The sequence below is a fragment of the Cervus canadensis genome, chromosome 1, assembly GCF_019320065.1.
Source record: "Cervus canadensis isolate Bull #8, Minnesota chromosome 1, ASM1932006v1, whole genome shotgun sequence".
NCBI lineage: Eukaryota > Metazoa > Chordata > Mammalia > Artiodactyla > Cervidae > Cervus > Cervus canadensis.
In genome coordinates, this window is record NC_057386.1 from 86,762,241 (window position 1) to 86,787,699 (window position 25,459).

The following is a 25,459-nucleotide window of genomic DNA, read 5'->3' on the forward strand; positions in this document are numbered from 1 at the left end:
TAGTGTGGCAAGGTTTATTAATCCAGTAACACTGGTACTCATGTTTGAACTTCTGCTCTACATCTGGCACATTGGTCCTCTATTACAGACCTCTGTGAGCTGTTCATGTACATCCACAGGCACCACTAGCAGTTATTGACATATAGTATTTGGTGAATGCATATGCATATATGAGTATAAATATTTATGTAAATATAAAATCCATAGTGGGCTTTCCTGGTGGCCCAGACAGTAAAGAATCTGCCTGCAGGATGGGAGACCTGGGTTCAATTCCTGAGTCGGATAGATCCCCCTGGAGAAAGGGGTGGCTACCCACTCCAGTATTCTTGCCTGAAGAATTCCATGGACAAAGCAGCCTGGCAAGCTGCCATGGGGTTGCAAAGAGTTGGACACGACTGGTTGACTAACACTTTCACTTTCAAAATCCATAGTATAGTTTTGGACACTTGATAAGTATTCTTTAAATGTTTATAGGTGATTTATTTGAGAATTATTGAGATTAGATTTTTTAAGGGCGTTTTTGCTAGCCAATAGCACAGGACCAAAGAAGAGTTGCTCCAGCCTGAATTCTGGGGTGCAGTGTCAGCTTTAGGAGGAAGCCCAGTACGTAGCCCTGCATGTGACCAGTCTACAGGGGTTTACTAGAATGAGTCCTATGCCAACAATGCTCATCAGTCCTGCTGCCCGTCATCAGGCCATTGTAATTCTTCTGAACATTGGAAATTGTTTTCGTGGGAGTTTTGGTGTTTTTAGCTAAAATTTAGACACTTCAGAAGTAGCGTTATGGTTTCCAGGAGTTGGGGACTTGATAACCTCGATGTGGCCCGTGGAATGACTCAGAAGAGCCGTCTGCCTTGGCTCCTCTCTCCACTCCTTTCCTATACCTCCAGTCAGTCCTTGAGCCTGATCCTGCCTCCTTAATGGCTTTCAAATCTGTTTGTCTTTGCTCACTACTCCTTCCTTAGTTCAGGTCTTTCTCCTCTCCTGCCTGGATTATTGCCGCAGCTTTCTAATTGGTTTCTGGAACTCCAAGCTCCTCTTCTCTCTAATCCATTTCCCATGCTATGACAGTGATAACCTTTTAGATTATAAATCTTGTTAATTCATTTCACTCTTCCATCCCTTCCCACCTTCCAGTTAGGAAGAAGTTGGCCACAGGGATTTTCTGACCTAGTCCTTACATGTATTCTAATCTCATTTCTTATCACTTTCCACTTTTTATTACTCTCTTCTACTTAAGAAAATTTTAGAGACATCCCCATCACCTTAAGGACCACTTCTTTTAATAAGAAATTACTCGTGTCAGTTTTAAAGATCAAAATTATATCCGAAGCACCCAGACCTTTAAAAATAGCAATTAGGTAATAAACCAGCCAGTCACTTCTGGTTAAAGCGCAGGACAGTGGTGGGAAGTGGGGAGGGGCAAATACTGTACTAACTGCTCAGCTGGTACCCAGCAAAGAGGTGTGCCTTTTAAAAGGCCATAGCTGTGAGCACAACACAAAGCTCTCACCCCTGTGAAGCTTTTATTCCAATAGCGGAGGCAGACAGTAAACAGGAGAAATTAAATACATGATGTAATAGATATGCTTAAGTGCAAAAGAGAGCAGAAAAGGGAATAGGCAATGCATGTATTTTGAGGGGGAGTGGAGTTTTAGAAAGGGCCAGTAGGGATAACCATCCTCAGCTCTCCTGACCCTCTTTCTCTTCTTCCAAACAAGCCCTGGTTAAATCCAACTCCTTCCCCTCTCTGTAATTTCACCCATTCAACTCAAGATGGCCGGAGTAAAACACAACCATGCCAATGCTCTTACTCTATATTCCTGATCACAAAAGGGGCCCTTAACTGCCAAGCAATCAGCCTAGATAGTCCCTGGTGACTAGTTCATGCTCTCTTGTTGTTGTTATTGTTCAGTCCCTAAATCGTGTCCGACTCTGCAACTCCATGACCTGCAGCACTCCAGGTTTCGCTGTCCTTCACTGTCTCCCTGAGTTTTCTCAAACCCATGTCCATTGAGTCAGTGATACCATCCAACCATCCCATCCTCTGTCAGCCCCTTCTGCACTTGCCCTCAGTCTTTCCCAGCATCAAGGTCTTTTCCATTAAGTTGGCTCTTCACATCAGGTGGCCAAAGCTTCAGCTTCACATCAGGTGACTTCAGCTTTAGCACCAGTCCTTCTGATGAATATTCAGGGCTGATTTCCTTTAGGATTGACTGGTTTGACCTGCTTGCTGTCCAAGGGACTCTCAAGAGTCTTCTCCAGCACCACAGTTCAAAAGCATCAATTCTTCAGCCTTCTTTATGGTCCATCTCTCTCATCCGTGCATGACTACTGGAAAAACTGTAGCCTTGACTATATGGAACTTTGTTGGCAAAGTGATATCTCTGCTTTTTAAGTAAACTGTCTAGGTTTGTCATAGCTTTTCTTCCAAGCAGCAAATGTCTTTTAATTTTGTGGCTGCACTCACCATCCACATTGATTTTGGAGCCCAAGAACATGAAATCTGACACTGTTTCCACTTTTTCCCCATCTATTTGCCCTGAAGTAATGGGACTAGATGCCATGATCTTACTTTTTGAATGTTGAGTTTTAGGCCAGCTTTTTCACTGTCCTCTTTCACCTACATCAAGAGGCTCTTCAGTCCTCTTCACTTTCTGCCTTTAAAGTGATATTATTTGCATATCCGAGGTTGTAGATATTTCTCCCAGCAATCTTGATTCCAGCTTGTGAGGCATCTACCCCAGCATTTGGTATGATGTACTCTGCATGTAAGTTAAATAAGCAGGGTGACAATATACAGCCGTGACGTACTCCTTTCCCAATTTAGAACCAGTCCACTGTTCCATGTCCAGTTCTAAGTATTGCTTCTTGACCTGCATACAGGTTTCTCAGGAGGCAGGTAATGTCTGATATTTCCATCTCTTTAAGAATTTTCCAGTTTGTTGTGATCCACACAGTCAAAGACTTTAGCGTAGTCAATGAAGCAGAAGTAGAAGTTTTTCTCAAATTCTTTTGCTTTTTCTGTAATCCAGCAAATGTTGGCAATTTGACCTCTGCTTCCTCTGCCTTTTCTAAACCTAGCTGTACATCTGGAAGTTCTTGTTCATCTGCTGTTGAAGCCTAGCTTAAAGACTTTTGAGCATAGTCTTCCTAGCATGTGAAATGAGTGGAATTGTACAGTAATTTGAACATTTTTTGGCATTGCCTTTCTTGGGATTGAAATGAAAATTAACCTTTTCCAGTCCTGTGGCCACTGCTGAGTTTTCCAAATTTGCTGGCATAATGAGTGCAGCACTGAAACAGCATCATCTTTTAGGATTTGAAATAGCTCAACTGGAATTCCATCACCTCTGCTACCCTCTTATCTTTCCTCAAACCACTCTCATCTCCTCCCCTGTTACCACTCCATGTGATAACTTCAGTCCCTACTTCACAGAGCAAAGAGAGGCAATCAGAAGAGAACTTCCACAGTTCCCATCACAGCACTCAGCTTCCTGAATGCATCTTTCCCCACATATCTTATGGTAACAATAGATAAGCTGTCCCTGCTTAAGTAGGAGGCCAGGCTCTTCATTTGTCTCATAGATTCCATCTCCACTTTGCTATCCTATCTCATCAGATTCTCAACTGAAAACATTTTTCCCAAAAATACAATGCCTAACATAGCAATATGAAGTGGTTATCTGTCTAAGAGAGCAATGTGTAGAAATAACCCACAGAATAAGCAATTTAAAACAAAGCAACCAACCTTCTAAGAACGTTCCTACTTAAATCTTAGTGTGTAGACTTATATAGACTCCACGGTCCTGGGGTCCCATATCAGATGTGCTCAGCAGATCACACTAGGTAATAAGGTCTTGCCCAGCCCGGTCACTCAGTTAATATCTTGACTTAAAGTATACTCTTGAAGCCAGTGGGTATAACAAGGACTTTTTTCAGTTTCAAAACTTACCACCTTTTGTGTCCAGCCTTAAAATACCAAGTGTTGGTAAACAGCCTTCCAAATCCTAAACAAGTTAAAACTACCAAATTTCCAGTAATTTAGTGACTTTTTTTTACCCCTTAGATAAAAGGAAAAAATGGAAATAGAATATTTCCTTCAAAATTAATAACACCATTACTTGATACCAAACATTAGTAAGTTTATTGTTTTTCTAATATCATGCGGTATTTTTAAAAATAGTTTCTTACCATCAGTATGAAAGTGAGCAAACATCACCATTCCATCAGAGACACTATATTCTAATTGGAGAGTCAGATCATAAAGAGCTATACAACAGACGTTTGCTCTGCTACTTCATTTTTAGTAATTTGATCTCTACTTTTAGTAGAGATCTACTTTCCTTCTTTTACCATTTCAGTGAATTTAAATTTGTATCAAACTAAATTTTTATGCCATTGCTATGAATTTGCACTGTTCTCAAATCTTATTAAGTAGTTTCAGAATTAATGTGAACTTTTCAAATCATTCATTTAGCACATAACTAAAGACATTATTATGTTCATTTTATTTCCAGTTTGCATAGAATCCTAAAAAATTCTATGTGTATGTTGTCCCAAAATAGTCTCCATCGTTTGTGTATAACTCTTAATTTGACTTTTAAACACTGACAAACATAAGCTTAGAACCATATATTTAGCAATGGCCTTAAATAAGGAGCTACTGAAATATCAGTTTTAAAGACCTAAAAATTTTCCCCTAAACATGAGTGAGTGACTGAAGATCTTAGTGTAGGAGTTAGTTGGGCCTAGAAAAAGCTAAAACAGTAGGTTCAAGTCCAAGGTCTGTACCACAAATATGTGATTTTCTAGAAACCAATTTTCTCAATTCTCAATTTTATTATCTGTAAGAATAAAAACTAGTTTGCTAAGGTTATTTATGAAGTACAAAGCAAATCTTGTAAGCTGTAAAGCATCATGCAAACATATGTATTATTCGAGTTTGACATGTTCTATACTCAGATTCTTTTGGTGGGGAAGGGGGGTGTTTTTTAGTTACTTAATGTCCCCAAAGGCTTCCCTGTGGCTCAGCTCGTAAAGAATCCAACTGCAATGTGGGAGACCCAAGTCGATCCCCTGAAGGAGGAAATGGCAACCCACTCCAGTATTCTTGTTGGGAAAATTTCATGGACAGAGGAGCCTGGCGGGCTACAGTCCATGGGGTCCCAAAGAGTCAGACAGGACTGAGCGACCAACACTAATGTCCCCAGATTGCTAGTCCTTGACTGTCCTTGAGACATTTTCAATATCCTTTTCAATTCTTGTGATCTTTTCCTTTCAAATTTAAATGGATATCATTGTCACTGCTTTTCCTTCTGCTATCTACTTCAGTGTAACATAATTTTTAATAAATTCATGTAAATATATAAGGAAAGAATCCTTTGTTGAATGCTCTTATTAAAGATGAGAAAAAAGATCCAGATTTTCCCAGCCTCTCCTTTTGTGGCAGTCTGCTGTGATCTTTGTTCCACGAATCAGAGCACTGTTTTTATTAACTTTGAAAGGCCCCATGTCATGTGACATTTTTGGTAGATTGAGGAAGGTTACTTGAAAGTAAAGTCATTATCAAAAATAAGTAGGTCATTTTTCACATGCTTTGATTATTTAGATTTAGTCATACATTTTAGACATCTTTTTAAAAAGAGTAATTATGCTTAAGTTAAATATTTCTTGATTATATAATTTTTATAAAATTATTAAAATGTGAGAAAATATTTTTTAACAAGGCTTCACTGTTTATATTTAGGGTTTTGCATGGGAAAATCTGGTTTTCATAGGATATAGTTAATGTTTGCTTAATATGCTTATGTTGGTTGTTTAAGTCACAGGGTTGAAAATGGAGATACATTCCAATATACTAAGAATGTCTTTTGGCATGTCTCTACTATCTCACTAGGATTATGTTAGCATGCTGTGACAGGTCAAAACTAAAATGTTGACTCTCAAAACAGAAAATATTTTCACAAAATTCCACATTAAGATTATTTCCTTTCATGAAAAAAATATATTTAATAATAGTGAAAAACAATTTAATATTTTTAACACATAAAGTAGCACAGTATTATAAAGAGCACTGACTCAGGAGTCAGGCAGACCTGAATTTGAATCCCACGCAACCCCAACCCTTTACACTTACTACAAACCCAGATAAAAGGAATTAAATTAATGCCTGGTGTGTACAGTAAAAGTTTAGGAAGCAGCCAGCAAATACTGGGCTTAGAGAACAGCCTTTATAAATGCTAAGAGATTGTTGTATTCAAAGTTGTTGTTCTTCAGTCCCTAAATTGTGTCTTGACTCTGTGACCCCATGGACCCCAGCAGCATACCAGGCTTCCCTGTCCTTCATTATCTACTGGAGTTTGCCCACACTCATGTCCATTGAGTAATTGATGCCATCCAACCATCTCATCCTCCGTGACCCCCTTCTTCTGCCCTCAATCGTTCCCAGCATCAGGGTCTTTTCCAGTGAATGAGTCAGCTCTTCACATCAGGTGGGCAAAGGATTAGAGCTTCAGCTTCAGGATCAGTCCTTCCAATGAATATTCAGGGTTGATTTCCTTTAGGATTGACTGGTTTGATCTCCTTGCAGTCCAAGGGACTCTCAAGAATCTTCTCCAACTCCAAAGCATCAATTCTTCGGCACTCAGCCTTCTTTATAGTCCAACTGTCACATCCACACATGACTACTGGAAAAACCATAGCCTTGACAATATGGACCTTTGTTGGCAAAATTATGTCTCTGATTTTTAATACACTGTTTAGGTTTGTCATAGCTTTTCTTCGAGGGAGCACATGTCTTTTAATTTCATGGCTGCAGTCACCATCCATGGTGATTTTGGAACCCAAGAAAATTAAGTCTCTCACTGTCTCCATTGTTTCCCCATCTATTTGCCATGAAGTGATGGGACCAGATGCCATGATCTTGGTTTTTTGAATGTTGAGTTTTAAGCCAACTTTTCACTCTCCTCTTTCACCCTCTTCTAAAGGTTTTTTAGTTCCTCTTCACTTTTCTTCATTAGGGTGCTGTCATCTGCATATCTGAGATTATTTACATTTCTCCCAGCAATCTTGATTCCAGCTTCAGCTTCATCCAGTCTGGCATTTCACGTGAGGTACTCTGCTCGTAAGTTAAACAAGCAGTGAACAGTACACAGCCTTGGCATACTCCATTCCCAGTTTTGAACCAGTTCATTGTTCCATGTCTTTTTCTAACTAATGCTTCTTGACCTGAATACCAGTTTCTCAGAAGGCAGGTAATATGATCTGATATTCCCATCTCTAAGCACCATTTGTTGTGATCCACACAGTCAAAGGCTTTAGCGTAGTCAATGAAGCAGATGTTTTTCTGGAATTCCCTTGCTTTTTCTATTATCCAGTGGATGCTGGTAATTTGATCTCTGGTTCCTCTGCCTTTCCTGAATTGAGCTTGTACATCTAGACGTTCTCAGTTCACATACTATTGAAGCCTAGTTTGAAGGATTTTCAGCATTACCTTGCTTGCATGTGAAATGAGCACAATTGTGTGGTAGTTTGAACATCCTTTGGCGTTGCTCTTCTTTGGAATTAGAATGAAAACCTGACCTTTTCCAGTCTTGTGGCCACTGCTCAGTTTTCCAAATATGCTAGCATATTGAGTACAGTACTTTAACAGCATCATCTTTTAGGATTTGAAATAGTTTAGCTGAAATTCAAAGTAAATCATGCTATATAATGCATGAGATTTATGTATGTGAAATAAACACATACTTATTTCATTTTTAATGATAAAAAAATTACTAGTTCTAGAATGCATTAAATTTTATACAAGATTTATATATATGAATTGTATCTCCTTCCTCTTTGGAGACATAATGCTGAGGAATATATATGAAATCAAGCTGAAGTTCTTTTTTTTTTTTTTTTAATTTATTTGACTGTGCTGGGTCTTGGTTGTGGCATGTGAGATCTGATCCCTGACCAAGGGTCAAACCCAAGCCCCATGCATTGGGAGCAGGGAGTCTGAGCCACTGGACCACTAGGGAAATCCCCAAGTTAAAGTTGTTTTTGCTATATAAAAGTAGCCACTGAAGTATTTTCCCTGACAAATCTCACCTTAGGTCATAATACAGAATTACATGGCAGCTATAATAAATTTATATTTTTTTGAAGTTGAATATTAAAATGTATGCTTATTCCAGTGAAAAAATATGTTATAAATATGGCCTGTGCTGGACATATTCGCAGTAGCATCCATGTTGGGCATTGACAGTTAGATGTATGCCGTGTTGTACCCGTCGTGCACAGGCTGACTGCTCAGTGGTGATTCTGTATCTCTGGGGAAGGGTTCATTTGCTGTCCTTAGAAATGGTTTTGTTTTTAGCATGATTCAACAATACAATCCCAAGTCTTGAACCAGTTAGGTCTTTTATTAATAATAAGTTACAAAATAGACACAGAGCAATACATTAAAAAATTCAAATGGCTCATTTTATGCGTTTGACTCTCCCCATAAGGATTTTTCTGTATATGCCATCAACTGGTGCATCCTACCATTCAGGTGAAAAGTATTTATTAACAGCTGTCGAAAATGAGCTTTCTCATGTTCGATCCGAGCACCCTGCTTCCTAGTGTGCCTTCATTGTGCCATATTGAGCATCAAAGCTCTCCTTCTGAAAATTTTCCCTTTAAAACTTAGTGTTGGTCTGCCCTCGCCAAGTCTTGGAAACACTTGGCTGTTTTTCTCTGCCCTCTCTCTACCTCATAACAATTGAATTCTTATGAACTGACTGTTATCTTCCTTACTGTGTCTCCACCTATTTACTACAGTTAGGAGACTATTAGAGACCAAAATCAGACACTAAATACCAGGACAGCCTCAAAACAGTTAGGATACTAGAGTCCCCTCTGCCCTAGTTTTGCTGCCTTTGGAAACCTTGGCTTCTTCTGACAACTGACAATTAAATACTATTACCAGACACCTGTGATTTCTTAAGATCTCCCCATAAGCAAGTATAGCCATAATTAAATGCAATGCAAAATAATTAAATAATTTTCCCGCAGAAGGAAGTTTTTTATCTTAATATCAAAAAGCTTAATATAAGAAGCTCTTTAAAAATTTGAGCTCCTCTGTGGTATCTTCTTTCAGTTTGAAGTTTGTTTGAATTTGTAAAATTGTACTAATTCATCTATAATTACTTCCTCTTGATAAAAGTTACTCTTTTATCTTGAAATATATGCAACACAGAGAATTTTGAGCTTCCAAGGAGATCCATTTAAAAACCATTTAAAGTTTACATATTAACATAGAAGATATATAACTGTAATGTATCTGTACTAATCTTACTTGAATGAGAGATTGTTGTTATTTTATAGATTAAATTTTTAAATTTCTTATGGGGAAAAAAGATTTTCCCTACAAGAAGCAAAATATATAAAGCTATATGGTGGTACTGGCACAGGAATAGATAATTTGGACGGAACATGAACAAATTTTGTTCATGATAATACAGCACTTCAAATGAAAAGATGATGTTGGGAAAATTTTAAATCATTTAGTATATTCCTTTTTTTCTGGTTTATAGTCCTGAGTTTATTCTTGTAGCTATGTGCTCTCCCTCTTTTTTTAATTTGTCTTTTTTAATTGGAGTATAATTGCTTCACAATGTATTACTTTCTTCTGTATAGCAGCGTAAATCACCTATATGTATACGTATATCCCTTCCCTCTTGAACCTCTCTCCCATCCCTTCCATCCCACCCCTCTAGGTTAGTATATTCTTTATTCAGTATACGAAGTCAATTCCAGATGGATTAAAAAGCTAAATTCAAAACAAGGAAAGTATTAGAAGAAATTATATTATTTTTGTTATCTTTGAATGAGTGTTTCTAATCAAAACAAAAACCCACAGTGCAAAAATTGATTAATTTGTTTCACAGTAGAAATTAAAATTCTCTGTGAAGAAATGCTAAACAAAGATAGAAAAGCAAATACAAATGACAAAAAAAATAAAGATCGACATGCAGAATCCGTAGAGTTCAGTACTTAAGAAAAAGAGTAACAGCCTAATGGATGGACACAGTGCGTGAGCATGCAGCTCACAAAGGCAGACGTACAGAGTTCCTTTAAACCAACTCAGCCACACTATACACTGAAGAAATATTGTATTGTATGAAGAAATGCAAATGTAAACAATTTTGCCCAGCAAATTGGCAAAAATATAAAAGATGCTTAACATGCAGCATCTGCAAACACAGGAGAGAACGGAAATGGGGTATACGGTACTGGTGGAATTATAAACTTGCAAATGCTTTGTATAAGGTAATGTAGCAGTAGCTAAAAAAATTTCAACCATGCATATTCATTTGCAACACCGGGTCCCAGAATCTGTCCGGAAGAAATGCTTGCATATGTGTCAACATGCAGTAACATATTTTGTTCCTGCCACCAGCCAGGCCTTTTCATATCTTTAACCATGGCTGGTAAAGTAGCCTGGATCACCCTGGTTTCCGCCATCATTTTTTTTTCCTCCACTCTATTCCATCTTGCATACTGCTCTCAGAAGTATTTTCCTAAAAAGCAAATAGAGTCCTGGCCCTGTTTACTTAAATATTTCTGTTTTATTGTTGCCTGAATGTTTGGTTTGGTTTGGGGTTTTTTGGCAATCTTTCCTCCACCTTATTGTCAGTGGTCTGCCTGTCCCTACCTTGTGAAGGGCATGTTCCAGCCACACTGAACAACTGCCCCCAAAAGCCAAACATTGGTAAGGGCAGCCCTATTACCAAGCCTTATCTTCGCTTCATTTATCCATTATGTATTTATTGAGTGGCACTTTTCTTAAAGTACTAAGGATAACAGCAAAACCCAAGGTTTCCCCCCCCCATCTTTTTTGAAGCTATTAAGAGTATTGATGGGAAAGTAGAAAATATTGAATAAATAAATATAATACATACATGTAAATAAATAAATTTTCTTCCTTCCAGACCCAATTCAGATATCACTTTTTTCTGTAAGGCATTCTTTATCCCTCTGACAGAGTGAATCTTTTTTTTTTCCTGATTCCCATACCACTCTGCTCATTCTTCTTTATGACACTTAGTGAATTGTAGCATAACTATCATTTATATTCACCTCTTCTACAAACCATGAGCTAACATCTTGCCCAGCATGTAGTTGTTCAATGAAATTGTATTGAATAGATGAATGAATAATATACAATGTGTAATATTTTCTTCTCTTGTCCAGTGACTGGACAGTTCATGTATATTTATATGAATTACACAGCATTTGAGACTAAGGAATTCTCTTCAGTCTCTAACACATTATTCTTGGCTATATATGTGTAATGTTTGGCTGCCATAACTGCTTTTCTAAAAAAAAAAAAATTTTTTTTTTAATTTTAATTAGCAGAATGAGAGGCAGCTGCAGGTACTGGCAGATTACAAAATGCATAATTACTAAAAGTAACTGAAGCATATTATAGTATAATTCAACAGAAAAAAAAACATCTGGCACATGCTATGTTAATTTGTCATAAGAGAGTTTCAGAGAAAGCCTTTGCTGCAGCTGGCAGATCCATCATTTCCCTGAAACGAATAGTACACCTTTTGTTTTCAATTCTCTCATATAGTATAGAATGGAGCCTTGTGCAATTTAATCTTTAGTCATCACTAAAGGATGTCATGCGTTGAAGAAATTTTCCCTTACGGTGTATCAACCAAAATACACATGACCCATCCTTAAAACTTAAACTGTCTCAATAATAACAAAATGATCTGAGTAATTGTAGTAATTAATTATGATGCCTGAGATGCTGGCCCACATTCAAACTCTCATCCCATGCCTTCAGGAACCACGACTTCTCTTCTCTTATTTAAAGTATCTGTGATATTTTCAAAGAGACTAGTGCGTTGTGGGAAGAGCTTTGCCCTTCACCTCACAGCCATACCTCTTCAGTTGTGTATATACCAGTGATGTTGAGAACTGAAGTATATTCAGAGTAGAAATGTTCTCTTTCAGCATGAGTTCAGATATCTATTTCTATGACAGAGACAAACTGAAAAAGGCTAATTATTGTTATAAAACAGCTTCTGCTGCTGCCGCCAAGTCGCTTCAGTCGTGTCCGACTCTGTGTGACCCCATAGACGGCAGCCCACCAGGCTTCTCTGTCCCTGGGATTCTCCAGGCAAGAATACTGGAGTGGGTTGCCATTTCCTTCTCCAGAACAGCTTCTAGTGTTGACCTTTTCGAAATAATCTGTATTTCCAGCTGTCTACTGAACATTTCAGTAGGTACCTCAAACTCAGTATTTTCAGTCCTTGTGAACTAATTTCACACCTAGCCCAAGTCCCGTATTTTATTTCATCCCATATTTTTCCATGTGTGGTACTGTCTACCCACTTGCTCAGCAGAACTCTGGGTGTCAACCCCTTCTTTTCCTCACACCCCTAATTATCAAGTGTTGTTCATGCTGCCTCCTAAGTAACTCTTGAATCCGTCCATTTCCCTCCAACAGTTTAGGCTATCAAGATTGCTCACCTAGATTACTACTAAAAGCCCCTAATTCACTACAGTCATGTTTACTTACTATTTTTCCTGCTGTAATCAGCAAGATTCTCTGATTTTTTTGTGTCACTTCTCTCCTTAAAATACTTCAGTGCCTCCCCAGTGGACTGATATTTAAGTCTCCACTTCCCATCAAGACATGTAACACCCTTGTATTTCCTTATATTACCTTATACATATAAAATCCAAGCTGTATTTCTCTGCTCCCGGCTTCTTGCTCTCTCACCCCTACCCCCATATCCTAGTAACAGTCTGTTCCATTCACACTGAGCTTCCTTTCAGGTTTCTAAATTTATTATCCCTTCTTATTTCCTGGCCTTCACACATGGATTTGATTGTAACACTCTTCGTTACCCCGCTTTTGTCCATCTAACTTCTATTTATCTTTCATATATCAGCTTAAAAACCTACTTCCTCTGAGAGACAGCTCTAATCCCCTAATCCTCCATATGTGTTCCCATAGCACTGTGAACTTTTTATAGCATTTACTACCTATAGCATAAACCTCATAGCTTCTCAGAGTTTTTGGTTGTTCCTAAGCTTCACTGTGGCGGGAACTGGATCTTGTTCTTCCTCGTCTCCATAGCACCTAGCAAAGACACTCACGTCAGTATTAGTAGACTTTATAGTTCTGTCGATCTTATCCTAAGATCAGCATTTAAAATTATATGTTGTGAGGAAAAGTCACACAGTTCTTTGAAACTCTGAGTTCATTCTTCAAATAAAATAAGCTTTCTGTGGATGATTTCTATAAATCAAGCTCAGTAGCACATTGGCTTTTGTAGCAGTAGTCTCCTCAGTTTATCACACCACTTGATGGCTACTTTAAATGTAATCACCGAATTATGTAATTAGTTGTGATATGAGAGTAAGTGGCGAAAACTTTGAAAAAGTGAGATGTAGGATATTAGAAATGTTCTGATTGAATGGACTAATTAACTGATTCTGTGGAATTAACTAAAATTTACCTGGGCTAAAAATCACCTTCTGTGTGCCAGGCACTGTTCTAAGCTTTGTGGATGTAGTTTCTCTTTTAAAGCTTTCATTCCAGGATAGGGAAAGAAATAAGAAGGTAAACTAACAAGTAAACAAAATGATTCTTTGTATTTTAAATTGCATGAAAAAAATAAATGCAGTGTGATAGATGATAACTCAGGTTGGAAGCTGCAAGGGCTGGACTGTTTCTTAAAAAGTAGTCAAAAAAGGTGATATTTAAGCTGAGGCTCAAATGAGAGAAAGAAATCAACTATATGAAAAAGCCAGGGAAATAGTCCAGGCAGATGGTAATTAGGAGAATAGTAAGTACAAAGGTTCAGTGTTAGGGAACAGCCCCGTGTTAAATACAGTGAGTGAGGAGAGAGAATGCTGTCAAGGTGAGGAACTAGCCAAGGATCAGACCTTACAAATCTTGCAGGCTATAAGTCAGCTGCTTTTACTCAGTTTAAGCAAGATATTTAAGTAGGACTATTTTAAGTTAAAGTCCAAAGTGCAGCAGTAGGAAATCATTGGAGAATTTTAGTCATTTCTAGGTCTTGAAAAGGCCTGTCTAGCTATTACGTGGAAAATAAACTACAGAAGGGGCAAAGAGAGTCAGGGAAACCAGATATTAGATTGTGACAGTATTCTAGGCAATAGATGACAGTGGCTTAGTACAGAGCATGGTGGGTGGAGATGGAGAGAAATGGGCAGTTATGAAATATTTTAAGGAGGCATAAGGTTAACCTTCTGGCTCAGCTGGTAAAGAATCCGCCTGCAATGCAGGAGACCTGGGTTTGATCCTTGGGTTGGGAAAATCCTCTGGAGAAGGGAAAGACTACAGACTCCAGTATTCTGGCCTGGAGAATTCCATGCACTGTATAGTCCATGGGGTTGCAAAGAGTTGGACACGACTGAGCAACTTTCACTTTTGCAGGGTAAACCTTACAATAAGTCAAACATAGGGGATGAGAAAATGGAAGGAATCAAAGATGATGCTGAAGCTTTAACCTGAGCATCTGGGTAGACAGTGATGATGTCCTTCGAGGCAGGGAGGAAGCTTGGGAAGGTACAGATAAGAAGTGGTTGCCATTTTGGACAGGTTGCTTTGAGGTGCTGATTCGTATTCCTCTAGGCTCATGTTGTTGTTCAGTTGCTCAGTTGTGTCCAGCTCTTAGCGACCACATGGAATGCAGCACACCAGGCCTCCCTGTCCATCACCAACTCCCGGAGCTTGCCAAACTCATGTCCATTGAGTCAATGATGCCATCCAACCATCTCATCCTCTGTTGTCCACTTCTCCTCCTGCCTTCAGTCTTTCCCAGCATCAGGGATTCCAATGAACCAGCCAAAGTATTAGAGCTTCAGCATCAGTCCTTCCAAAATGTCAGGGTTAATTTCCTTTAGGATTGACTGATTAGATCTCCTTGCTGTCCAAGGGATTCTCAAGCGTCTTCTCCAACACCACAGTTTGAAAGCATCAATTCTTCAGCACTCAGCCGTTCTATATATTCCAATTCGGACACATGTGCATGACTACCGGAAAGACCATAGCTTTGACTATACAGACTTTTGTCGGCAAAGTAATGTCTCTGCTTTTTAACATGCTGTCTAGATTGGTCATGACTTTTCTTCCAAGGAGCAAGCATCTTTTAATTTCATGGCTGCAGTCACCATCCACAGTGATTTTGGAGCCCAAGGAAATAAAGTCTCTCACTGTTTCCATTTTTTCCCCATTTGTTTGCCGTGAAGTGATGGGACCAAATGCCATGATCTTGGTTTTTTCAGTGTTGAGTTTTAAGCCAGCTCTTTCACTCTCCTCTTTCACCTTCATCAAGAGGCTCCTTAGTTCCTCTTCACTTCCTCCCATAAGGGTGGTGGTATCTGCATATCTGAGGTTATTAATATTTCTCCCAGCAATCTTGATTCTAGCTTGAGCTTCATCCAGCCCAGCATTTCACATGATGTACTCTGCAAGTAAGTTAAATAAGCAAGGTGACAATATACAGTCTTGACGTATTCCTTTCCCAATTTTGAACCAATCCATTTTTCCATGTTCATTTCTCACTGTTGCTTTTTGACCTGCAAACAGGTTTCTCAGGAGGCAGGTAAGGTGGTCTGATATTCCCATCTCTTTCAGAATTTTCCAGTTTGTTGTGATCCACACAGTCAAAGGCTTTAGCATAGTCACTGAAGCAGAAGTAGGTGTTTTTGAAACTGTGCATTCAGATGGAGTTTATCTTCCCTTTTCTCCTTGGCCTTTCACTTCTCTTTTCTCAGCCATTTGTAAGGCCACCTCAGACAACCATCTCACCTTTTAGCATTTCTTTTTCTTGGGGATGGTTTTGGTTACAAAGCTCCATCCATAGTTCTCTCAGGCACTCTCTTTACCAGATCTGATCCCCTGAATCTATTTCTCACTTCCACTGTATAAATAAGGGAGTCGATTTAGGTCATGCCTTCATGGCCTAGTGTTTTTCACTATTTTCTTCAATTTAAGTCTGAGTTTTGCAAGAAGAAGCTCCTAATATGAGCCACGGTCAGCTCCTGGTCTTGTTTTTACTGACTCTACAGAGCTTCTCCTGGTTCAGCTGCAAAGAATATAATCAGTCTGATTTCAGTACTGACCATCTGGTGATGTCCACGTGTAGAGTCGTCTCTTGTGTTGTTGGAAGAGGGTGTTTGCTATGACCGGTGTGTTCTCTTGGCAAAACTCTGTTAGCCTTTGCCTTGCTTCATTTTGTATCCCAAGGCCAAACTTGCCTGTTACTCCAGGTATCTCTTGACTTCCTACTTTTGCATTCTAGTCCCCTCTAATGAAAAGGACATCTTTTTTTGGTGTTAGTTCTAGAAAGTCTTGTAGGTTTTCATAGAACCATTCAACTTCAGCTTCTTCAGCATCAGTGATTGGGGCATAGACTTGAATTACTATGATATTGAATGGTTTGCCTTGGAAACAAACCAAGATCATTGTGTAGTTTTGGAGATTGCACCCAAGTACTGTATTTTGGACTCTTTTGTTGACCGTGAGGGCTTCTGCATTTCTTATCAGGGATTCTTGCCCAGAGTAGTAGATATAATGGTCATCTGAGGTAAATTCACCCATTCCAGTCCATTTTAGTTCACTGATTCCTAAAATGTGGATGTTCACTCTTGCCATCTCTTATTTGACCACTTACAGTTTACCTTAATTCATGGACCTAACAGTCCAGGTTCCTATGCAATATTGTTCTTCATAGCATAGGACTTTATTTTCACCACCAGACATATCCACAACTGGGAGTCATTTCTGCTTTGGCCCTGCCTCTTCTTTCCTTCTAGTGCTGTTTCTCCACTCCTCTCCAGTAGCATATTGGACAGGGTCATGGCCTAAATGAGATCACTTAGGAGGATCTAAGTGCAGATTGGGAAAGAAGGAACCTGGACTTTGACCAACAGTGCCCTGATATTGCTAAAGCTGGCCTGCAAACCTGTGGTGTTTTTAGTTAACTAAATGAGATTTGAAACCTGTTTTCATATTCAGGTCTTTTGAGGTCACAGTTTTTGCAGTTACCATTTTGCTGCATACTTGGGATTAAATTTTTTTCACTTCGCCTATAGATCTTGATATTATGTTATGCCACAGACATACTTCAATAATACCTCTTGTAAATGATTGGGCTTAAGGTAAGAGGCAATGTGATTTAGTTGAGAGAACATTTTGATAAAAAGATTGAGTATGAAACTCATTTTTTCTGTCAGTCACTGCCTGACCTTAGGAACATTAACTTTTCTGAGTCTTAATTTCTTTATCTATAAGATGAGAATAACTACTACTTTGCAGCATTGAAGTTATAATAGAAGTGAAAGTCACTCAGTCATGTCCAACCCCATGGACTATACGGTGCATTGAATTCTCCAGGTCAGAATACTGGAGTGGGTAGCCTTTCCCTTCTCCATGGGATCTTCCCAACCCAGGGATCAAACCCAGGTCTCCCGCATTGCAGGCGGATTCTTTACCAACTGAGCCACAAAGGAAGCCCAAGGTTATAAAAAGGTGCAGTGGAAAACCCTCCTGGCTGATGTCCACTTAATCGTGGGCATCATCAACCAGTGAAGTTTCTGTATAAAGCGTGCTGACCAATGCCCAAGGCCTTCTGCATGCTCTTGTCTAATCAACTTAGATACTCTAGTGTTGTCTGACACTGTTGGTATCAGTGTGATTGTTCCCAAACCAGGTTATGCCAGTTTCAGAAATACATAATTAATTAAACCAGTGATATGTGAGTAGAAAGGAAAAGTTATTGTTTCTTTTTAAATGGAATTGTATACTTTGGAGAATATGCTGTTGAATTAAGTCTAGATAAGCAACTATAAAATAGGGTGAATACTGTAAAAATCTAGAATAATTCTGTATTTGGATTGTTTGCCAAGTGCCTTTAAATTCTTGTACCACCATAATGAAACCAAAAGTAGAAATAATTAGATGATATCATTATGGATGTGGCTTGTGTAAGAAAGTCATTCAACATTAAAACACTCCAATCACTGTGCTCATAATTTAAAAGGAAAAAAATTCTTTTAGAATTTTGTATATTCCAGGCAAAAAGCTCAGCCAAAATCCTTATCCTTCCTTAGCCCTCAGACCTCTTAAAAATCGGAGGAAGACTCTGGATCTTCTTCCCAGACGGGATAAATGTGAAGATCTGGGGTATAGTTCAGGGTGTTTGTGAACCTCCCCAAAGCCTCGCCGTGGGCCAGAGGAAGGGCCCTGGCCTCGGGTGCTCACTCTTCACCCACTTCTGTCTCCAGTTGAAGAACTGGATGACTTCCCAGTGTTGATTCTAATATTTTCTTAGTAGATGCAGCATTCATTTCTTTGTTTATAAATCATTTTGTGAAATTTTATCTGCACAGAAGGTAGTAATTCAGTTACCTTTTACAACTAGTTTTTCAGTTATGTTTTGTAGGCATAACTAGGATTTTCTCTCACATGCACATGAATGTGAGCTGAAAATTATTCAGGACACCAGTGGACTAAGCAGTTCCCATTGGGGTTATAAAGAATGCCTATTTCTTCTGTAGTTAGAAGAAATCGGTAGGAGATAATTTTACCTTAAACCTTGTAACATGTTATATACTGTGCCAGAAACTAGAGAGAACTTGGGTACAGTTTCATTTAAATTCTGTGGCTAGGATAAAGTGCTCTTTCGCTGCCATGATGTCACACAGAAACTGGAAATGCCATCTATCTCCGTACCTCCTGACCGGCTGCGCTTAAATCATCCCCGATAGAGATGGACATTTCTGTTTTTAAAGATTTCCAGTGAAGAGATTATATAGCTTTACTTGGCAAGTGTTTGAAGTGTAATACCACCGTGAAACTTTCTGGAAAGCTTTATTTTATGTGTATCCTAAATCACTAATGATGTAGGGAATTCTCAATTATGTTCCCTAATGAAGAGACATTTTCTCATAGATAATAGAGAGTCAGATCATCCTCCTGGGTCTTTCCTTTATCCCTGCAGTGAAATATCCTGACAGAGAAATAAGGAGTTGCAATGTACTGACAGGCAGGCTCTAGGAAGGTCTCAAGGGGCAGAGCTGGTGAAATCACTTTTCTCCCCAACCTTTAATGCCTTCTAAACTTTCATTCAGGAGTGAAACTTAAAGGAAGTGCTTAACTAAAAAATTACCTTTTCTTGGGTTCTTCAAATCCTTTGGAGAAAGTAGCAGACTATAAGTACATTTTTTTAAATCTTTATCTAAAATATATTTTCTAACTGCTAAATTCCCTATGAAAATTTAGCCATAAATCTGCAAATATTTATTAAATTCCTATGTGTAAAGTCCTTTGGCACATACGGTAGAAACTAAAAACGATCCCCTTTTTAAAATTTCCATTATTATTGGGGGCACGTGTGTGTGTATACTTGTATGCATATATACACATATATAAACCACCCATTAGAATTACAATACACAATTGCTAAATGTCTTCTACATAAAATAAGTATTAACACACTGACGTGAGAAGAGAACCATCTGGATTAAAGTGAACCAGGAAGGATACATGGAAAGAAGTGGGGCAAGGGTGGAATCTTAAAGAGTAGGCAGGATTTTCATGGGAAATCTGCAAAAGAGGATACAGAAAATGACATGAACATGAGCTTAGAGATGGCACATATGTGTTTTGTTGGCGAGACAGTGAGAACTGATTGAAGTGGAAGGTTCCTATTGAAGAGAAGATTGGAAAGATAAATTCCACAAAGTTCTGGAAGAATCTGAATGCCCGTTTCAGGAATTTGCACTGTTTTGTCCAGTAGCAGAGAACCACTGAAAGTTACTGCTCGAGGAAGCCAATTATTAAAGTCATGCTTTAGAAGGAGAAATACCCAGTGGTGGGTGCATTAGGGAAAAGTACACTGTTAATTGAGCACCTCTGTATGCACTGATGGATGCCTTGCATACAGTTTTTCACCTGATACTGAGAAGCCCAAGCGGTTGGCAGCTGCAGTAAATCTAAAAATTAAGTTATAAGATAATTGTGATGGTCACACTGAATAGAAATGAACAATAGATGCAAGAAATACTGCACAGGAGAATCTGCTGGGGGCGAACTAGATGTTGCATTCAAGAGAAAGCAAGAAGTAGTATCAGCTTTACAGGTTTTAACCCAGGCAGTGATGTAGTCAGTGTAAAGACTGAGTAGGAAGATGAGAAGTAGGTTGTGTCTCAGCAGTGAGAGAGAAAGAACGTAGATTGGCAGCATAGTGCAAAAAGTTTGATGTTAGTCATGTTAAATTTGAGTATAGGACTGAAGCTTTGGGAAGAAATCAGAAGTAAAAATATAATTTGTCAGGTTTCCAGAGAAGTATCTATACTCCTTAAAATACCCAGTACACACACAAACATTCTCTTTTACTTACCCATCTAACCAACATTCAGCCGTGGCCTGCCGTGGTGCACAGTACAGGGGAGAGGCTAAGAGCACAGACTGGAACCAAAGGGCCTGGTTTTCCGATCCTGACTCTCAGCTGACTAGCTCTGTGACTCCAGGCAAGTTACTTAACTTGATTTATAAATGCCTCTGCTTCTAAATTGTCTTGTGTGTAAAAATGGGGATCTCACAGGGTTATTATGAAAGCTAAAGAAGTTTATATAAAGCACTTAGAGTTCAGTTCAGTCACTCAGTCGTGTCCGACTCTTTGCGACCCCATGGGCTGCAGCACGCCAGGCCTCCCTGTCCCTCACCAACTCCTGGAGTTTACAAAACTCATGTCCATTGAGTCAGTGATGCCATCCAACCATCTCATCCTCTGTTGTCCCCTTCTCCTCCCGCCTTCAATCTTTCCCAGCATCAGGGTCTTTTAAAATAAGTCAGTTCTTTGCATCAGGTGACCAAAGTATTGGAGTTTCAGCTTCAACATCAGTCCTTCCAATGAATATTCAGGACCGATTTCCTTTAGGATGGACTGGTTGGATCTCCTTGCAGTCCAAGGGACTCTCAAGAGTCTTCTCCAACACCACAGTTCAAAAGCATCAATTCTTCAGAACTCAGCTTTCTGTATAATCCAACTCTCACATCCATACATGACTACTGGAAGAACCATAGCCTTGACTAGATGGACCTTTGTTGGCAAAGTAACGTCTCTGCTTTTTAATATGCTGTCTAGGTTGGTCATAACTTTTCTTCCAAGGAGTAAACGTCTTTTACTTTCGTGGCTACAGTCACTATCTTCAGTGATTTTCGAGCCCAGAAAAATAGTCTGCCACTGTTTCCACTGTTTCCCCATCTGTTTGCCATGAAGTGATGGGACCAGATGCCATGATCTTCATTTTCTGAATGTTGAGCTTTAAGCCAACTTTTTTACTCTCCTCTTTCACTTTCATCAAGAGACTCTTTAGTTCTTCTTCACTTTCTGCCATAAGGGTGGTGTCACCTGCATATCTGAGGTTATTGATATTTCTCCCGGCAATCTTGATTCCAGCTTGTGCTTCATCCAGCACTGCGTTTCTCATGATGTACTCTGCATGTAAGTTAAATAAGCAGAGTGACAATATACAGCCTTGACATAGTCCTTTCCCAATTTGGAACCAGTTGTTGATCCATGTCCGGTTCTAACTGTTGCTTCCTGACCTGCATACAGATTTCTCAAGAGGCAGGTCAGGTGGTCTGGTATTCGCATCTCTTTCAGAATTTTCCACAGTTTATTGTGATCCACACAGTCAAAGGCTTTGGCATAGTCAATAAAGCAGAAATAGATGTTTTGCCTGGAACTCTCTTGCTTTTTCAATGATCCAGCAGATGTTGGCAATTTGATCTCTGGTTCCTCTGCCTTTTCTAAATCCAGCTTAAACATTTGGAGGTTCAAAGTTCACGTATTGTTGAAGCCTGGCTTGGAGAATTTTCAGCATTACTTTACTAGCGTGTGAGATGAGTGCAATTGTGTGGTGGTTTGAGCTCCTTTGGCATTGCCTTTCTTTGGGACTGGAATGGAAACTGATGTTTTTGGTTTAGAGTAGTGCTGTGCTAAGTCACTCAGTCATGTCTGACTCTGTGACCCATGGACTGTAGCCTGCCAGGCTCCTCAATCCATTGGATTCTCCAGGCAAGAATACTGGAGTGCGTTGTCATGCCCTCCTACAGGGGATCTTCACAACCCAGGGATCAAACCCATGTCTATTATATCTCCTGCATTGGCAGGTGGGTTTTTTTACCACTAGCACCACCACACAGGGTAGGCACTAGGGGAGTGTTTGCTATTATTACTGCCATTACCATCATCTCCACTTTCTTGGTGGAGAGCAGTGTTGCTTACTGTCCAGTGGAGGTGACTGCTTGATACACAATAGAATAGATATTTACACAGATGAAAAGTAACTTAAAGTTAGTGATTTGTTCAAGATGGAGGGAATATATGTGTATCCATGGCTGATTCATGTTGTTATATGGCAGAAACTAACCCAACATTGTAAAGCAGTTATCCTCTGATTAAAAATAAATGCATTTTTTAAAAAGTTAATAATTTGTATCATTGGGATCCTAAATTTCATGGGAAATTATTACTATCTAATAGTAATTATTAGAAATGATTTGTATTATTCAAATACATTGTCACAGGTAAGCAAATAGCATAGGTATCAAATTATGCCATAGGTGTTGTCCGAAAAGGTATTGTATAAACTGAGTGTTGGCCAACTTTATAAGTATGATCCCTGGCCATTGTATCGTCTTCCTCTCCATAGGACTCAGAGGTTATTTCTCATTAGCACTAATGTGCATACCTTTTAACTACATTCAGCCCAGAAGGCTGGCCACATTAGTCATTTTCCTTTTCTTTGTTATGGTGAGGAGTAATAGTAATTTAACCCATGCCTCTTACATCTAACCTGCATTGGCAGGTGAGTTCTTCACTACTAGTGCCACCTGGGAAGCCCTTAAGCTACACAAGATACTTTTAAGCACAACAGTTTATCCTACCTTATTGTCACATGCGTGCATGCATGCTCAGTCGTATCCGACTCTTTGTGACCCCGTGGACTGTAGCCCGCCAGGCTCCTCTGTCTGTGGAAATTCCCAGGCAAGAGTCCTGGAGCAGGCTGCCCTTTCCTCTTTCAGGGGATCTTCCTGAGCCAGGGATCAAACCAGCGTCTCCTCTGTCTCCTGCCTTGGCGGGTGGATTCTTTACCACTAGCACCACCTGGTATTGTTACCACAAAAATTAGCTAAGGTGACACACCTGAGTTTGTCTGTCATGCTCTCAGTCACCAGTACTCAGGCTCCTTGTTGTTGGTGACCTGACCTGTACTGATGAAGCCGCTGAGTAGGAATAAGCCATTTCCCATTCGTCTGTAAGTTCTGTTATGGCACCATCCATGTGTTTACTACCACATGCTTGCACTTGGCCATAAAGAGTGTTCAGTAGATACTTGTGAAATTGATTTGTGGACATTTTTTGTTCTATGTATTTATAACAAATAGCTTGCTGATTTTAACAACTATCCATTCAAATATAGGACACTTGCAGGACATACTAGGTTTTTAGGCTCACTTTGAAAAAAAAATCAAAGCTGATAACTGGAAGTGTTAATCTACTGATTTACTTTAGAAGCAGAAGTAAGGTCAGAGGATAAAAACCAGTCCTGGATGAACTATTTTAATACTCAGAGATTAATTTGATCTCGTAAAAGTTATTTTAAAGTCTCAATTGTATCTGCTTCTAACCTGGGACTCTTGAGATTATCTTTGGCTAAAGGCAATACAATGCTTATATGTTGAACAGCAACCAAAAAAGATGACACTTATGTGCATAATTCTATCTAATAAAGCATAAAGGATATGAATGCATAAGATAAAGCAAATAACAACCAAAACTTATATTTTACTACTGAACATACTACACTGAAATGGTGTTTGGAGTGATTAACATTACCTTAAATTTCCAAGAATTGAGCCTCTCTAACAAGTGCTATATATGAACATTAAAAACAACAAATACTGTATGTTTAATATGAATAAACTTTTATTTTAATGCCAGGTAATATCTCAAGATAGTGATATTAAGGATACTTTGGCACTTTTGAAATATGTGAGGGGAGGTTTGGTTTTTTTATTGTGGTAAAATATACCTAATTTAAAATGGACAATTTTAACCTTTATTTAAATTGTAAAATTTGCCGTCTCACCTGTTCTAAGTGCACAGTTCAGTGGTGTTAAGTGTATTCTTGCTGTTGTGCTACCACTCTCCGGAATATCTGTGTATTTCACAAAGAAATGAGTCATTCCAGATATAGCCTATTAGTGCAACTTTTATTTTGCACACAAAATATTTTTTGTTCAGAACATGAACATGTACCTCACTAGTAAATATTCTATTTCATTAGGTTTTTGAACAGTTATATTAATGGTTTTTTCTTCTTTTCTTTTTCCTCTCTCTTGATTAATAGGAGTGAGCTGAGTCGACAGAAACTTCATACCCAAGAGCTGCTTTCTCAGCTGGAAATGGCAAATGAAAAGGTAGTTGAGGTAAGATAATGACTCTCCTGGGAAGTGCATGTTATAGAATCTTACCTGAGCCAAGTCCAAATTAATTCTCTACTTGGAAATGACCATGCGGATGTGAGTATTTCTTGCAGAAATCATACATAACACTAAAAGTCCACACATAATATAATGTGAATAAAAGCTTTGGAAGTCAGTGATTCATCATATTTAAATGACAAAGACAGAGCTCCTATTTCAATTTCACCAGCATAGCTTGTGCTGTTTCAGAAGTGTTAGGATCCTCTTTATTTCTGTGCATGTCTAAGCTTTCTGTTTTTTTAACCCAATTCCTCTAATTTTGTTTTAATCCATCAGAAAAGACATATAGGAAATACTTTTGCCTACTGGAATATATGAAAGCATTCCTTTACATTAATGCTTTAGAACTAAAGTTAACAAGGGTTTATCATTGTTTTCTTGGAAGAAAACGGGTTAAACAATTTCTGGATTATGATTAGAACTATCTAGAACTCTACTTCTTTATTTGATGTTTTAACTTCTAACATATTTCTTGGAGTTTCATTAATAGGCTGTATGGCTGACTAGCTCCCTATGGCCTTCCATAGGAGCCATAGTGAAGTCATTGCTCTTCAGTGTTATAGCATTATAAATTGACACGAGAAATTTAGAAAACAATTAGACCATAGCCATTAAAATACTCTTTGATGTAGCTCCCCCTTCCAGGAATCTGTCCTAAGGAAATAATTTAAAATATGAAAAAAATTTTAAAGGAAAATATTCAACACAGTAATGTTAATTTTGGGGCAAGATCAAAAGCAACTAAAATGATCAGTTAAAAAAAGAACAGTTGCATATATTATGATTTATCTAATCTGGACTCTGCCTTCACCATTATGGTAGCAGCACAGAAATATGTACCTTATATATCATCTGATTGTAACTATGAAAATGATT

General features: G+C 38.7%; 1 protein-coding gene across 3 annotated transcripts in view; it reads left to right on the forward strand.

Annotated features, from left to right (window-relative positions):
• SCLT1 (sodium channel and clathrin linker 1) overlaps positions 1-25,459 on the forward strand; it is a 223,806-nt gene that overhangs the window by 191,721 nt on the left and 6,626 nt on the right. For all 3 annotated transcript variants that reach the window (XM_043486393.1, XM_043486394.1, XM_043486392.1), the window contains one exon: positions 24,448-24,526. In XM_043486393.1, the coding sequence (XP_043342328.1) occupies positions 24,448-24,526 (79 nt within the window). The remainder of the gene's footprint in view (positions 1-24,447; positions 24,527-25,459) is intronic.